Source organism: Callithrix jacchus, chromosome 6, assembly GCF_049354715.1.
Source record: "Callithrix jacchus isolate 240 chromosome 6, calJac240_pri, whole genome shotgun sequence".
Taxonomy (NCBI): domain Eukaryota; kingdom Metazoa; phylum Chordata; class Mammalia; order Primates; family Cebidae; genus Callithrix; species Callithrix jacchus.
In genome coordinates, this window is record NC_133507.1 from 147076349 (window position 1) to 147090946 (window position 14598).

The following is a 14598-nucleotide window of genomic DNA, read 5'->3' on the forward strand; positions in this document are numbered from 1 at the left end:
ACAACAATGTTATTTAAATTGGATTTGCATTCACTCTAGTGAATTTAGTAAGAAGTAATTTTTTATAAAATGTATTCTTTCTATTCAAGAACAAGGAATTCCTGTATTTCCCTGAATCTTTTTGATGTCTGTTTTGAATTGAATCTTTGTATCTGCTCCCAAACCCATACATTGAAGCTCTAACCCCCAGTGTGATGGTATTTGGAGGTGGCGCATTTGGGAGAGAATACAGTTTAGAAGATGTCAAGAGAGTGGGGCCCCCATGATGGGATTAGTGTCCTTATAAGAAGAGGAAGAGAGGAAGAGAGACTCTCTCTCTCTCTCTGTTCTTCTCTCTCTTTCTCCCATGTGAGGACACACAGCCAGAAGTTACAATTTGCAAGCCAGGAAGGAAGCCCTGACCAGGAACCAAACCTGCCAGCATTTTGATCTTGAACTACCCAAGCTCCAGAACTGTGAAAAATAAACTTCTGTTATTTAAGCCACTCAGTCCTGTTTTCAAAGCCTGAGTTGACTAAAACAGTATCTTAGAAGAATTTTACTGTTTTCTCTAAATATGATTCTTATGTTCATATATTCAGTTGGTCTTCCTATGGAGCAATCTTATTATTTCTAGTAAGTTTCAAACTAGTTATTTTGGATTTTTAGGTAGAAAAACTATGGAGTCTCTTTGGATATATTTTTTCCTCACTTACTTGGAGTTTCGTTTGGTCACTTCTATATTTAAATTTCCATTTATATTTGATTCTAAAAAAGATAATTTCACTTTCATTATATGGGTATTTTGAAATTTCTACTTATGCAGAACATGTCATCAGATGAAATATGTAGTCACATATTCATTCAATAAATCCCTACTGCTAGCTAGACATAGTCAATATGCTGGGGCCATGGGAACAGAAAGGAAGGGTTCTACTCTTAAGGAGTCTTCAACAAAAACATTTGAACAATGAAATAAGAATGTTTGGTAGAGTTTAAAAAATTAACGACTCTATTTTTAATTATACTTGGCATTTCATAATACAGAGAGCAAGCATCCAGTTTGAATGTGGTAAATTAGGACAAACTATAAGAGTAAGAAAAATTTGACTTTTTAAAAGTACAGATATTATTCATTCAAAGACGGGAGATGGTTGGTTGGAGTGGGGGTGTCAGATTCACTGGAATATATGGATCCTTTGTTTAGCAATATTTTTAAATCATTTTTAGCATAGTGATGAATACGTTGATGGTATCTCTGAAATCTTTACTAGAAAATATCTATTGGACAAAACAAAGAAGGGATGTCCGGATGTATTCCCAAGTCTCTTGACATGGGAACATTTCATTTATTGCCAGTTTGCCCCCTTGGCACTATAAATGTAGTTTTTGTGTGTATTATTAGACGATAAATCTTTTACTTTTTCTTTCTTTTTTCACTACTGAGTACACTGGATCTTGGAGCACCTATATCGCCATCTGCTGCCCCACAACCCCTAAGTCCTATGTGTGATTTCTGTCGAGATCTACATTGTTACAGGCAAAAATCACGAGGAGCATATGGTTCTCATTCTACCAAGACTTTCATTTCATGCTGTTACCAGAAGGGTTAGAAATCCTGATTGGATGAGAAAGAGATTAGCTTTTTCCCTAGTGAAATAATTTCATTATAACAGAGGGGTCACCTCCCTAAGCTAAATTGTGAAAAGAATAATAGAAAAAGTATTGATTATGGAAAAAATAACTAGAAAGGCTTTGTTATAAATTTTCATATGACTTCAGAGAGTATATCCTCACTTCACATATTTGAATAAACTCTTTAAAATTTAGGTAACTAAGTTGTTCTATTTCAATTCTCACTTTTCTCATTTACGTCACTTTTATACAAGAAGCACTTTCTACCATCTGGCTGATGTATAGAATAAGATGCATTTTCAGGACTTTGACTTTCCTGGTCTATCCAAGTTCGCTGAATGGACCTATTTAACCCCAATGCATCAAACTCTATTAATACAGTGTAACAAAAAGAGCTAAACTCTACCCTGACTTGCTACCTTTAAAAGAAATACCAAATTGTGTGATATTTCAATGCCTTGTTTCTTACTGAGATCAGAAACATCCATGTATTTTATAAAGATGCTCAAGAAATAAACCAGTGCAGGAGTATAATTTGTGCTTTTTAAATATCTCAATACTTTGATTCCTGATATGAGGATTTTTAACTTAAATTTTATCCAATGTGCTTTTCTCCAGATACTACTGAAATGAGTAGAAGTGAGTTCTGCATTTGGCTCTAAGATTACTTGCAAGAGTAAAGATCCTTTGCTGTTTCATTCAGTGAGAGCTAAATTAATTCTGGGGCCCTTCTCAGCCAATCCTCAAAGGTTTCATAAACTCCTATACACTAATATGTCTTCAGAGAAGAAATTGCTCCATCAGTGATGTTAGTGACACATAGAATGAGGAAACTGTGGGATTGAGAAAATGGGTTTGGTATAATGTGATGATTCTCAAGCTGTATTCTGTAACATAAAGAGAAAAAAAAGAAATAGAAGAGAAAGGCAGGGAGACAGGAAAGCAGGAAGGAAGGAAGAAAGAAATAAAAGAAAGGAGGGAGGGAGGAAGGAAGGAAGGAGAAGGAGGGAAGGAAGGAAGAAGGAAGCAAGGAAGGAAGGAAGGAAGAGAGAAAAGAAGGAAGAAAGGAAACGGGAAAAAACATACACATTCTTAAAGTTGAAGATATGAAACTTAAAAGGCCATCTATTGTTATAAATAGGGTTTCTCTATTCTTCTAAGATAAAAATGCCCTTTACTTTTTGAACTTTTATGATAAGAAAATAACAGATTCTTTATTTTTTACACTTGGCAATGGTATGTCAGCCTCTCCTCATTTTGTTTGGATTATTCTGGTGCATGAATCAAGGGGACAGAGAACCACTCTGTTGGCCAAAATGAGGAGACCTGCAGTCAGCACAGTGACTATGAGTCTTAATCCTAATAAGGCAATAAACATGAGCTTGGAAGCAAGTCAAGTTACTTATCGTGTTATTATTTTTCTCATACATAGAAATGGGCTTTACACCAGAGCTTATTCAAGCTCTCTATAGTTCAAAATATAGACACACAGACTGGTAAAATTATCAGTCATTAAAAAGCATTTCTATTTTCTAAAATGTCTGCCAATAATTTTCCTGTAAATAATTCTTTCCACCTTTGGCCATGTGCTGAAAGACAACGTCTATGAGAACACTTCACTACCAAAAATAATGGCACATTAATAAACCTCTTGATCACAGTGTGGTGGATGCAGTTTAAAAGTGGGGCTTGGGGCACTTTCCTGCAATGTGCTAAGTTTTTAAAACCTGAGAGAGAGAGAGAGAGAGAGAGAGAGAGAGAGAGAGAGAGAGAGAGAGAGAGAGAGAGAGAACGAGAGCGCCTTGGGATGGAGGAGAGAGTATGAGGGAGATGTGGCCTCTTCTCTTTCCCATTTATATTTCTCTTCCTTCTTTACTTTTAATCTATCTAGTTTTGCAAAATCCTTCTTAGAATTAAATGGAAGTCCTGTTCCAACCAAAAGCTAGATACACAAAAAGCAAGAAATAAGTGATGAGTTTTAGGAATGCACTTCAGAACATGTGAAATAGAAAAGCTTTATAGCAATGCAATGTGTTGATTTTATTTTTCTCCAGGTACTTACAAGTTAAAGAAATATAATTTAAGAAAATCATAGCACAATCCCCAATGACATTTAAGAATTAGGCAGGTGAACTTAAGTTTATTTTTGTGGGCTGCTGATGCATTAAAAACTAAATTCAGAAAACTATTTTCTAAGAAATTGGTTATGAATCTAGATGTTAAAAATAACTCTTGGGAAAATCAGCTTGCAAGTGAAGGTCATTTACAGTGAGTTGCTGAAGAAGAATGTGAGGGTAAAAATCTACAGGTCACTATGAAATAATAAGCACATTTCCCCCTGTCAAAGTTGGTATCAATCAGAAATGTATTGTATATTGTTCCTTTTTATAACAGCACAAACTTAATACATTGAAACATCTACATTTTACCTTTTACTGAGGAGGGGCAAGTTTGATAAAAACTTTGAACTTAATAACTGCAAACACACCCACATATATAAGTTGTGGTATATAACATGATATATATGTATATAGTCAGCAGAATATTAAGAACAGAATGAGGAGAGTCCTTGGGAAATAAGAGAAATAGAATAACTTTAATTTTAACAATGGATTAATTTTAACAATGGGTCTGTAGGAATTAATGACATACATATGATAATTATTTTGCACCTTATTTTAATTGAAAACAAATGTGCAGTCTGAGTAAGACCTTTGTTCCACACACGTGTGTGCTGTACATGTTCTTTCTAAGTGAGCTAGTTTTGTTCTTATGCCATGGGAGCAGGTGGCATGAAGCTGTTTTGATGAGGTTAAAAGGCTCCTCCCCTCTCTCCCCAAGCAGCAGCCTGAAGTACGTCAGCAGTAATTGTGTGCATGGCTCGGCTGTGTAGGGAGGGTGGAGGCAAAATTGATATCAAATAAGGGTATCAAACTGAGATCTAGATGTTCCCTTTAAGTTGTTGCTCATTTTCATTAGTCATGCCAGGGGTGAAAAGCTTATAACTTAAGCATTCTATGTAGTAAGAACATTTGTTTTAAATGGATTTATATTTTTCCTCTCCATAAAGACTGAATTAGTCCTATCGTGAATATAAATGAAGGGTGTTTCTTTACCCTCTTTTCCTTTTATTATTTACTAATCAGACTTCAGCTCAGTTGAATAAAAGAGAGAGGTTCTGTCGCCTAGATGTGAGGCCTTTAATGAGGATAGGAGCCCCCAGGGAGCCGAAATCCAAAGTAGAACGATGCCGCTTTCCGGTTTCTTGCAATTTCTTCAGTTGCTTCTTTTCCCTTTTCCAATGGGCCTAGTGAGCAGGAACTATCCAAGGTGCTAGAACGCTGGCAGCTTTGCCGTTCAATGCAGACGGATTGCATAAACAGAGAAGAAAGATTACTGCTTATTTCAGAAGGTAGGTTCTTTGTTTCAGAATCCCTGATTAATCAGCAGCAGCTTCAACAGACTAAGGCAGCTGGAGAGGAGAAAGAGAAGCAGGAAGGGAGGGAGTCGGGGCAGGGAGGGAGGGAGGGAGGGAGGGAGTGGAGGGAGAGAGAATGAGAGAGAGCTGGTTGTCACGGGGGAGGGACTATGCCACAAGCTGGGCTGCTCCAAACCTTCTGTATGTAAGTGGCAATGAGAAAGAACATCCTTTTGGCTGAAAGGAGACATTTAGGAAGGATGTTTCTGATTTTTTGTTTTCATTTCTTTTTTTCTTCGCAGAATATAATCAAATGAGGTATCTTAGCCAGCTTGGTGATTGCTTCGGGTCTTGTAATCATCTGTGTAGCAAAGTGGGTAAAATCATTCAATTTCTTCCCTGCTGGACCTGGAAGGAGAGGGGCTGTGTGTTCATCCCCACCCATTAGCTATGCCCTCTTTTCTCCGAATGTCGATTTAAGGAAGCAAGCACCTGTCTTCTGCCACTGCATCTTCCTAGCAAACTTTAAAGGCCATTTTATCTGATAGGAAGGATATCAAGAATGCTCTGATCTAGTGATGAAGAATCTGGGAGTCGACACTTTTCCCATCCAGACACAATGCACTTTAATTGAAGAAACACTGAGCTGAACTACAAGTCTATTTCTTATGGTGCTGGATTACTCCTACAGAACTGCCCTGAGATCAACCGTGAGAGAGGGCTCTGACAGACACAAGTCACCTTCTGGTTATTGCACTTAGCTCTCCCTGGGGACTTAAATTTTGGTATGTATCTCATTTCTCGGATTCTCTAAGCATGCTAATCGAATCCAGCACTAAATAGATCAAGCAATCTGGTGATAAAATGGAATGGATTTTAGTTAGGGATACTTAATGCTGAAGTTTGCATGCCATATTAGGTGGGGTAGAAATAAAGCCACAGTGAAGGCATCCAGGGCTTTAGTGAGCCTCAGGCTATTTTTACTCCCTTACCCACTTAGTTACATTACCATGGAAATGGTTAAACTAGATTTTCATTAGTAAAATAAGCCATGTTGAATTATTAAAAGCATTGAAAATGTTTTCCAGGGTATTAATTGGCATTCAAGTTGTGCATACTAGCTATTTATCTGCTATTCCATACCATAAATATTTTACAACAGTCTCTTAGCACATTTGTGTCAGCAGTGCAAGCCCAATTTTACATTCTCAGGAAAAAAGGGCACAGCACTCCCCAAAATTCAAAACTACCAGACAAACAGCAAAGCTGGCACTGCTTCTTCCTGACTGATTAGACATAAACCTCTTTTGAAACATATTTTGATACTATTCAATGTCAAAAGACTTCATTAGTCTCATCACAATAAATATTTTTTGTAAAACTTTAGGTGGACTTGTTTTACTTGGGACGTGTACTTATTTTGTTAGGGTGTCTCCATCTTAATTTTTCCAACTACTCAGCAATATTTTAAATACAAGGCATGTGGGTAATTCATATTTGGAAAAACTGTTACATAAAATAATATTTTTCACTATCATGAGGAAATATTAAAATTGTTTTGGTGCTATAGAATTAAATTTTTTTCTAAATATAGTCAAACAATGGTGAAATTCATATGAAAAGTCTACATAACATAGCTTTAGTCATTTTAACACCCAAGCATTTATAACTCGGTAGTGTGGAATAACAAATATAGAGAAAGAGTGGAAATTCACTCTCTTTTTAATTCTTCACATTTTAGACAATCTTTCCATTTATTATTTATATTGTCAAGTGCTAATTATACAAATTAATAAGAAAACGTGGGCCACTAATGCAGAAATTATTTTGTATTTCTATGGAAAGTGCAAAATACATGAGCCAACTCAGCAAAGAAAGGGACTATGTGAAGGGCATAGACAGTTTAGAATATTAGTGGAAACAGACCTGAGGAAAATATTACAACTTCACAAGGGACAGTGGAGAAGCCTAAGGACTTGAAGCATCTGTAAAGTTTATAAAGAGAAGTGTAAAAATCCTAAACACAAGACAGTTGGCTATTGTTTAAAAAAAGAAATAAATTACAGACTCCCAATTCAATTAGATCATTTCCATTGTAGCTCCAGTCAGCAGTTTATTAAACTTACTACATCTACTTTGCAAATAATGCCTTGTAAGCATCTAGACTCATTTGGCCCAAGCCTGCAAAAAGTATCTCAGCCACTGGCATTTTGCATGAGTCTCTAATACTAATGAAATGTATGATCTCTTCAGACCATGGGCGAACAGCACTATGACAACCTGAAAGATGAGGGGGAGATATCCAATTTATGATGCTACTGCATTAACACAATTTATGCCTATTTTACTCATTTTGGGAAGAGAGATAGTGGAGAAAAACTCACTGCAAAGTAATATGCTTTCTGAGAAAAAAGCAATCAGTGTCTTTGTAGTCACTTCAGCAAGCTTTCTTGGTTGTAACTTCAACATTTCCCATTTTGGGCAGAACAGCTGCATTTTGATGACACTGAGAATGAGAAAATGAGTGTGACCATTTGTGGGGTGGGGAGTAGGATTTCAAGCATAATCAAAGTAAAATTATAGGAGTAATGCTTGTCAAATTATAATATTTTGTCAGAAAAAAACAATTTTGACATGGGATTACATGTGTTATGAGTTATAACCAGGCTATCTAGTCTGATGATTTGGTCCTACATGAAGTCAGCAAATTTTAAACATTAATTTGCATATGTATTTTACATATGTATCAGAGGCCTGATTAAATACTTACATTTTCATACACAATGTGTTTTCAAATAGGTTTGAGTGGATGCAAAAGTTGTAAAAGATCTTTTTCTCCTGGTGAACAAAAACAACAAAAAATAGTCAAAATTACCTTGGGAAACTTTTATTGGATCAAGACTACTAGGAAAAAAAATAGGATTCTCTATCTCAAAGAAGATGCAATGATTGGAGTGGGAAGGAATCTCAGATTGTAATAACTCAAATTCTAATAACTTCCTCACAGCATTGAGACAGGTGTGGTTTAAAGACCTTAACAATATATAAAGGTGGAAACTAGAAAACTCTCCCCTCTGCAAATAAAATGAAAACACAAATGTGAAGTATAACAAAAGTAAAATATTTAAGTTTTTATCAGGAAATGTATTCCATTCTATGTATTGTGTTCTTCTGGCTGCTCACAAGTAGCATTATAATAATTACACAAAATAAACTATCTTATTATAGCTATAAGATTATCTTGTAGGATTAACTGTGGACTAAAATTAAGGAAGCTTCTCATAGAGACTCAGGTATTAGGATTAGGAAGCTATCCTTTCCAAAAACAGAAACTTTTCTCCCTCTACCACTTAGTATATGTGGCAAATAACCAAATTAATGAAGTTGTCACAACTTTATATCTTGGAAAATAAAAGTTTCGGATGGAGAATAGCTCCATATCAGAAATTCCAGATAAATACCTTAATAAAAGGAAAAAGGACCTGTGCCGATGAAGTCTACTGGACTAACTTACTCAGATGATACTACTTCCTATAAAACCCTGCTTTTGGTAAATGGAAATAAATTCCCCTTGGAAGGCTCTGCCCAACAAATCAGTGTACATGTCCATTCCAGCAAGTCCTTATAGAGCTAGAGTAGTTGATAGAACAATGCATGATATTACACTCATGGGGGAATTTGTTCTGAAGCAAAGAGAAAGTAAATGCTTAACCATATATGAGAAGGAAGATGACATGCCTAATATTAATCTCTTTGTACACCCTTGATTCAACAATAGCTTGTAATTAATTAAAAGCCCTCTGTACCATGGGAAACTCAATCTTGATATTAGTTGGTGACACATTAAATACACTTTGGTAGATTGAGATCACATTGATACCTTAATTTACAAAGGGAATAGCCCATGTAAATCTATAATCTTAGTTCAATTCTATTGCATATACATCTGTCTTAAAAATGCTGCTTTTTTTTAAGCTTTGAAACTAAGTGTCATTTAATGTCTTAGCTTCTTGATTTCTCTGGATGGAAGCAGTAGCAGGAAACGATAGAAAAGAAAAATATGAGCTGATTTTAAAATTTTTTAATGTTTCTGCGAATTCCATTTGGTCATACCATACTTAGCTTATGCTCCATGTGTGTATATAACGGTTGATTTTATTTCAGTGGAAACAATTGTAAAGAATTGAAATGTTACTTTCAGCTCTAGGTTCAGCATTGGTAAAGTATAATGATGGCCTTGCACAAAAGAAAATAAAAAAATGGTTAACTCAATAAAAAGTTAAATGCTTAGTATTTGACATATGGTAAGAATTCCACCAGTTTAAGTTGGTGCAATCTAGCAGGGTGGAATGAAATTGCGAATTTTGGTAAGTGTCACAGTATGATACAAAGTGATCCTGGTGAAGGGTGTGGTCAACATGATGTAAGTAACGAAGTGAAAGAATAAAATAAAGCTGAAAGATTAATCATACAGTTGTGTGAAAGCTGACATCTGTAACTTATATTAGATGGCTGTGATTCTAGATACAGTAGTCTAAAAATTTAAACGAAAAGAGTCTTTCATGAATGAAGAATACCACAGTGGAGGAAAGGCAGAGAGGGAGGATATGAAGGTATCTGTAAATTGCACAGGAGATCCCATCTCAGTTCATTTTAGGTGCTTTCCCAGGAAGGTTCCTGATACAAATTTTAAATGTTGGCCACAAATTTCAAGGATGCACACACAGTGTTGCTCTACTTGTATCAATATTGTGCATTGCAAAGAGAACACATCTGTCTTCTAATTGAAGACCATGGATGCTCATTTTCAACCAATGCTCAGGGAGCAGGGAAGAGGCTAAAATAATATAATTTGTTTTGCGCAAAAATGGCAACAGATTCAATGAACTTAATTAAAGGGGATGAACTCAATTAAAAGGGATGCCTGTAGAAAAGCCAGAGTTCCTCCTTAGTCTCACTCACTCTGTTGTCACAAATACCCCACGCACTAATTAACAGTCCAGTATGCCAAATTCCCTTACTTCCCGAGACAGAGCTCAAGATGCTACCTGGAAGAGAGGGGTCTATTTGCCTCTTAACAAATAGGGTCTTCTAGGATTCTGATGCAAGATCCTATGCTTAAGGCAAGTCTTTATAATATGCTTGTATATAGCATTGTCACATAAGGGCCAGAAATAAACTTGATTGAATATCCAACAGTCAAAATGCAGATAAGTTTTTGGTGGTTTACAACATACCTTATTCAATATCTATCTTAGCTGTGAATATAATTTTCTGAAAGATGAAGAGATGTATGGTTATACTTGTCTGTGAGTTCTCACTGCTTTGAAATGGTACAAGTTATAATGAAGTAGACAATAACATAAGGTCTACTTTCTCTAGTGAGGACATGAATCTAGTTACTCGTACTTCAGATGCCTGAGAAACACTTTTTGGCTTGGAAGGGTGACGACCAAAGGTTTGAGAGATGGGATGAGCTTTGTGGTCCATATATTCGAGTTTCCTTATTTTCTAGATGCAAACAGTGGGGGGCAATGGATACATGGGGCTTCCCATATATATTTGATTGGTGGAAAAATGTATTAACTCCTAACCTAGCCTCCGTTTACACATGCATGATTAGGGAAGTTGAACTACACTAAACATTGTACTCACCTTTGTTTCAAAGTAAAATTACATTCATCAAGGGGTTAGATTGTTATTAAATATAATTCTAGCCACAGTTAAGAACTGGGAAGCTATCTAATAGTAATGTTAGTGGCTAATAATTATGATTAAATTCATGGAATACTTTTATGCATTTCTAACTCAACCTTCACAACATGAGTCTATTCCAACCACCATTTTTTTTTTGAAATGTGGAAACTGAAGCTTAAAAACATTAATTAACTTGTACAAACTCTAGAGCTAGCGGTGCCTTCACTGGGATTTATAGAGCATTCTGCCAGCCTCCTCATCTGTGCCCTTTAGGACAGTCTCACAGCCTCCTCAATATTACAAACTGTTATACTTTTTATGTGTGGACAAGAAAACAAAGAGGTGTGATGTTTAGACCTCAATAAGGTGTGTGTCCATTTTCAGAGACTAAACACGATTGTTGAAAAATGGTTCTTGTTCACCCTTAAAAATAGTGAAAATAAGACATGTATGACCAACTATGAAGTCCACCTGAATCAATACTAGTCACAAAATTGCAATTATTTATTTATTTTGCTCTAACCCTGACATATAGATATCTAGAAGGACATAATTCTGCCTTCATTAGGACCTGTTCATAATACATGCTCAACAAATACTAGAATTAATGAATGGTCATGGAATTTAATACTTTTCTAGAATTAGGTGGCAGGAGCATGTATATGAATATTTATTCAATTTTCATTACTTTGAAGTTTTACTAGATGCAATGGTTGATTTTCATTTCAAAACATTTGATCTCCATTTTTTTTTAAAAGAAATACGTTTCTATAGTGTAAAACTTTGTAATATTATTATTTAACATATTCTCAGAACAAAAATAATTTAAACTCCAGCCAATTCGAAACACCACTTAGAAAGATAATTAGCTTTCAGAGGTAAACAAATAACCTTATTGATATTTGGAATATGTAAACTGTGTAAGAATCTCTGGTGTCATTTTGGTTGGAGGAAAACTTAAGAAAAAGTAATAATGGGTAATAATGGCTTATTCAATTGGTAAATATACAATTTTGCTAGAGGGCAAAGAAGGAATGATCATCTTCCAGCTGGAGGCATTATCTCTAGAATTCTTGTAATAGTGACTTGGCTTGCTTAACTTCGGTAGAATTAATTGTCGTGAAGTTATGCTGATCTTTTTTATCCAGGCACTACTAGTGCTAAAGTCCTTGATAGAAGTGGATTCCTGACAATGGCAATGCTTTAGCTCTCTGAGAATCATTTTCCTGTATTTTTCCCTAAATCGCAATCATTTGTCACATTAATTTACTATTCTGAATGTCCATCGTGTAAGCATCTAATCTGATTGACTGATATTAAAATACAATTCCGTTGCACTACATAGTTGTAATTAAAAGACCATTTCATTTGCTAACCCATTACAGCTTAACATAGAACAAAACATTCCAAAACTTAACATAAAAAAAATCAAGACTCAACAAATAGCCTTATCTAGACTCCAGTTTCAATAACTTCTAGGATGGAAGAGAAAATCTTTAAATTCAGGTTGGGTTCCAAATATATATTGACTGGCAGCTGAAATGTTAATAAAGTCTTATGAAAAGTAAAATTTCCATAGTTATGATCCAGGTTTGGGAACATGATTATACTTGTAAAAAAATCAGAATGAAAATGATTTGTAATTGAAAAAGTGAAAGTCTGGGAGTTTTACATCAAATAGTTGGGATGATATTTTTAAAATATCTTCAAAGCCTTTTAAAGAAAGTAAAACATGTAAGGGAATTGACAACTTTTTTGTTGTCAAAAAAACAAATGGGGGAATGGAGATTTTTTTCCCCCTTGTTAATTGATTTTGCTTCTGGTTTTTCAATCTGACTCAAAGATACTAGTTTCTTATACCACAATGAACATGCAATTAGGATGGTAAGAGTTCCATCCATTCGTCCATGTACCCATCTATCTACATATATCCATTTGACATTACTATTGCTGCCAGTCTTCCTTCCATACTTTTTTTTTTTTTTTTTGAGACGGAGTTTCACTCTTATTACCCAGGCTGGAGTGCAATGGCGTGATCTCGGCTTAGCGTAACCTCCGCTTCCTGGGTTCAGGCAATTCTCCTGTCTCAGCATCCTGAGTAGCTGGGATTACAGGCATGCAACATCATGCCCAGCTATTTTTTTTTTTTTTTGTATTTTTAGTAGAGACAGGGTTTCACCATGTTGACCAGGATGGTCTTGATCTCTTGACCTCGTGATCCACCCGCCTCGGCCTCCCAAAGTGCTGGGATTACAGGCGTGAACCACCGCGCCCAGCCCCATTCTTTTAAATGATAATATTAGCTAACAGTATTAGATATTGGCTGTCGCTGAACTCTAATATAAATTATTATTATTTTATTCTAAATTATTTACAGTCTTCACCTCTCCTAATTTTCACATCAGCAGGAGGTAGGAGTTACTACTGCTATCACTTTACAGTTGAGACTAATATATACTGGTTGAAATTCCCATGCTTTTTTTGTTTTGTTTTGTTTTGTTTTGTTTTGATTTAATTTTGGTTTCTCAGTCATACTTTCTGAACCTCAAGTTTTTAAAACTTCATGTAACAATAAGACAACAGTTGTCAATGCTTGAATTACCAGACTGATCAGGATTAATGTGGTCCTAGTGATCTATGATGTTAGTTACAGTATGAAGGCCTGATGGAGGACCATTATGGAAAGAAATGAAAGGTTAAAAAGGATTATTTCCTAGACAAGTTGTATTACAAACATGTCTTTCTTTTGCCACTACTATATTTTGCATAAATACTTCAGATTCATACATTTTAATTTTAAAAACTAAGAAAAATCACATATATGTACAAAAGTTCTTTCCAAATAATTACATCGTTTTATTTGAAATTGAACAGAAAAGTCTTTCTGGAAATGAGAAATATGTGAAGCTTGGATCTTACATAGCTTATTTGTATAAAAACACTTTCTAAGAAACAAAATTATTATTATAATTATGCAAACCAAATGTTTATCTTTGCATACAGTATTTACACTTTCATATCGTCTTTTAGTTCAAGAGCTTTGGCCTTTTTCCTGCCAGTGTAGCTACTTTGAGGGAGGGTTTACTACTCGGCCTTTCTCCTGCCAGTGTAGCTGCTTTGAGGGATGGTTTACTACTAGGCCTTTCTCCTGCCAGTGTAGCTGCTTTGAGGGATGGTTTACTACTCGGGTAGCATTTATTCATTACTTCAAATACTCTGGTTGCAATTATTCTAGTGAGACATTTGCTCCAATTGGATTCTGTCCTATCTTCAGAGATTTGAGTTATTAAGGATAATAAACAGCACCTTGGTATTTTTCCCCACTCTGGATAAAAGTATAATGTGTTCTCATCCTGTAGGCAGTGTTCCTCTTTACATGATATCCTCCAAGATGATGAGTTCTAATCCTGAGGAAGATCCTTTGGACACATTTCTCCAGTACATAGAGGATATGGGGATGAAGGCCTACGATGGCTTGGTTATTCAGAACGCATCAGACATTGCTCGAGAGAATGATCGCTTGAGAAATGAAACTAACTTGGCCTATTTGAAAGAGAAGAATGAAAAACGCCGAAGACAAGAAGAAGCAATAAAGCGGTAAATATAAATAAAATTATTTCGAGTTTCGTGCATATGAGAAAGTCTGCAAGTGATGCTGAGGTTGTGATGTTGTCAGTTGGTCAGGAAAGGTCTTTCAGAGTTGGTTAGACTTAATGAGAGCATGTGAAAGTGACCCCTCAGCTCTAATAAAAACAACACCCAGCCTGACAACAGCATCCTCGGTTAACAAAAGTTATTTCATTCTGTGTTGTGCATATGCAGCTACAAACGAGATATGGGAAAATCCCATTTTCTCTTAACAAAAGCTC

At 35.5% G+C, this 14598-nt stretch overlaps 1 protein-coding gene across 6 annotated transcripts in view; it reads left to right on the forward strand.

Moving 5' to 3' along the window:
- Nucleotides 1-4480: 4480 nt before the first annotated feature.
- NYAP2 (neuronal tyrosine-phosphorylated phosphoinositide-3-kinase adaptor 2) overlaps nt 4481-14598 on the forward strand; it is a 382953-nt gene continuing 372835 nt past the window's right edge. For 3 of the 6 annotated variants that reach the window (XM_035305904.3, XM_008999591.5, XM_035305905.3), the window contains exons 1-2: nt 5234-5817; nt 14089-14326. In XM_035305904.3, coding sequence (XP_035161795.1) covers nt 14106-14326 — 221 coding nt within the window. In that variant the 5' untranslated portion in view covers nt 5234-5817; nt 14089-14105. Of the gene's footprint in view, nt 5027-5170; nt 5818-14088; nt 14327-14598 lie in introns of those variants that run through there. The other 3 variants (XM_078329186.1, XM_008999586.4, XM_035305903.3) reach the window with 2 other exon arrangements.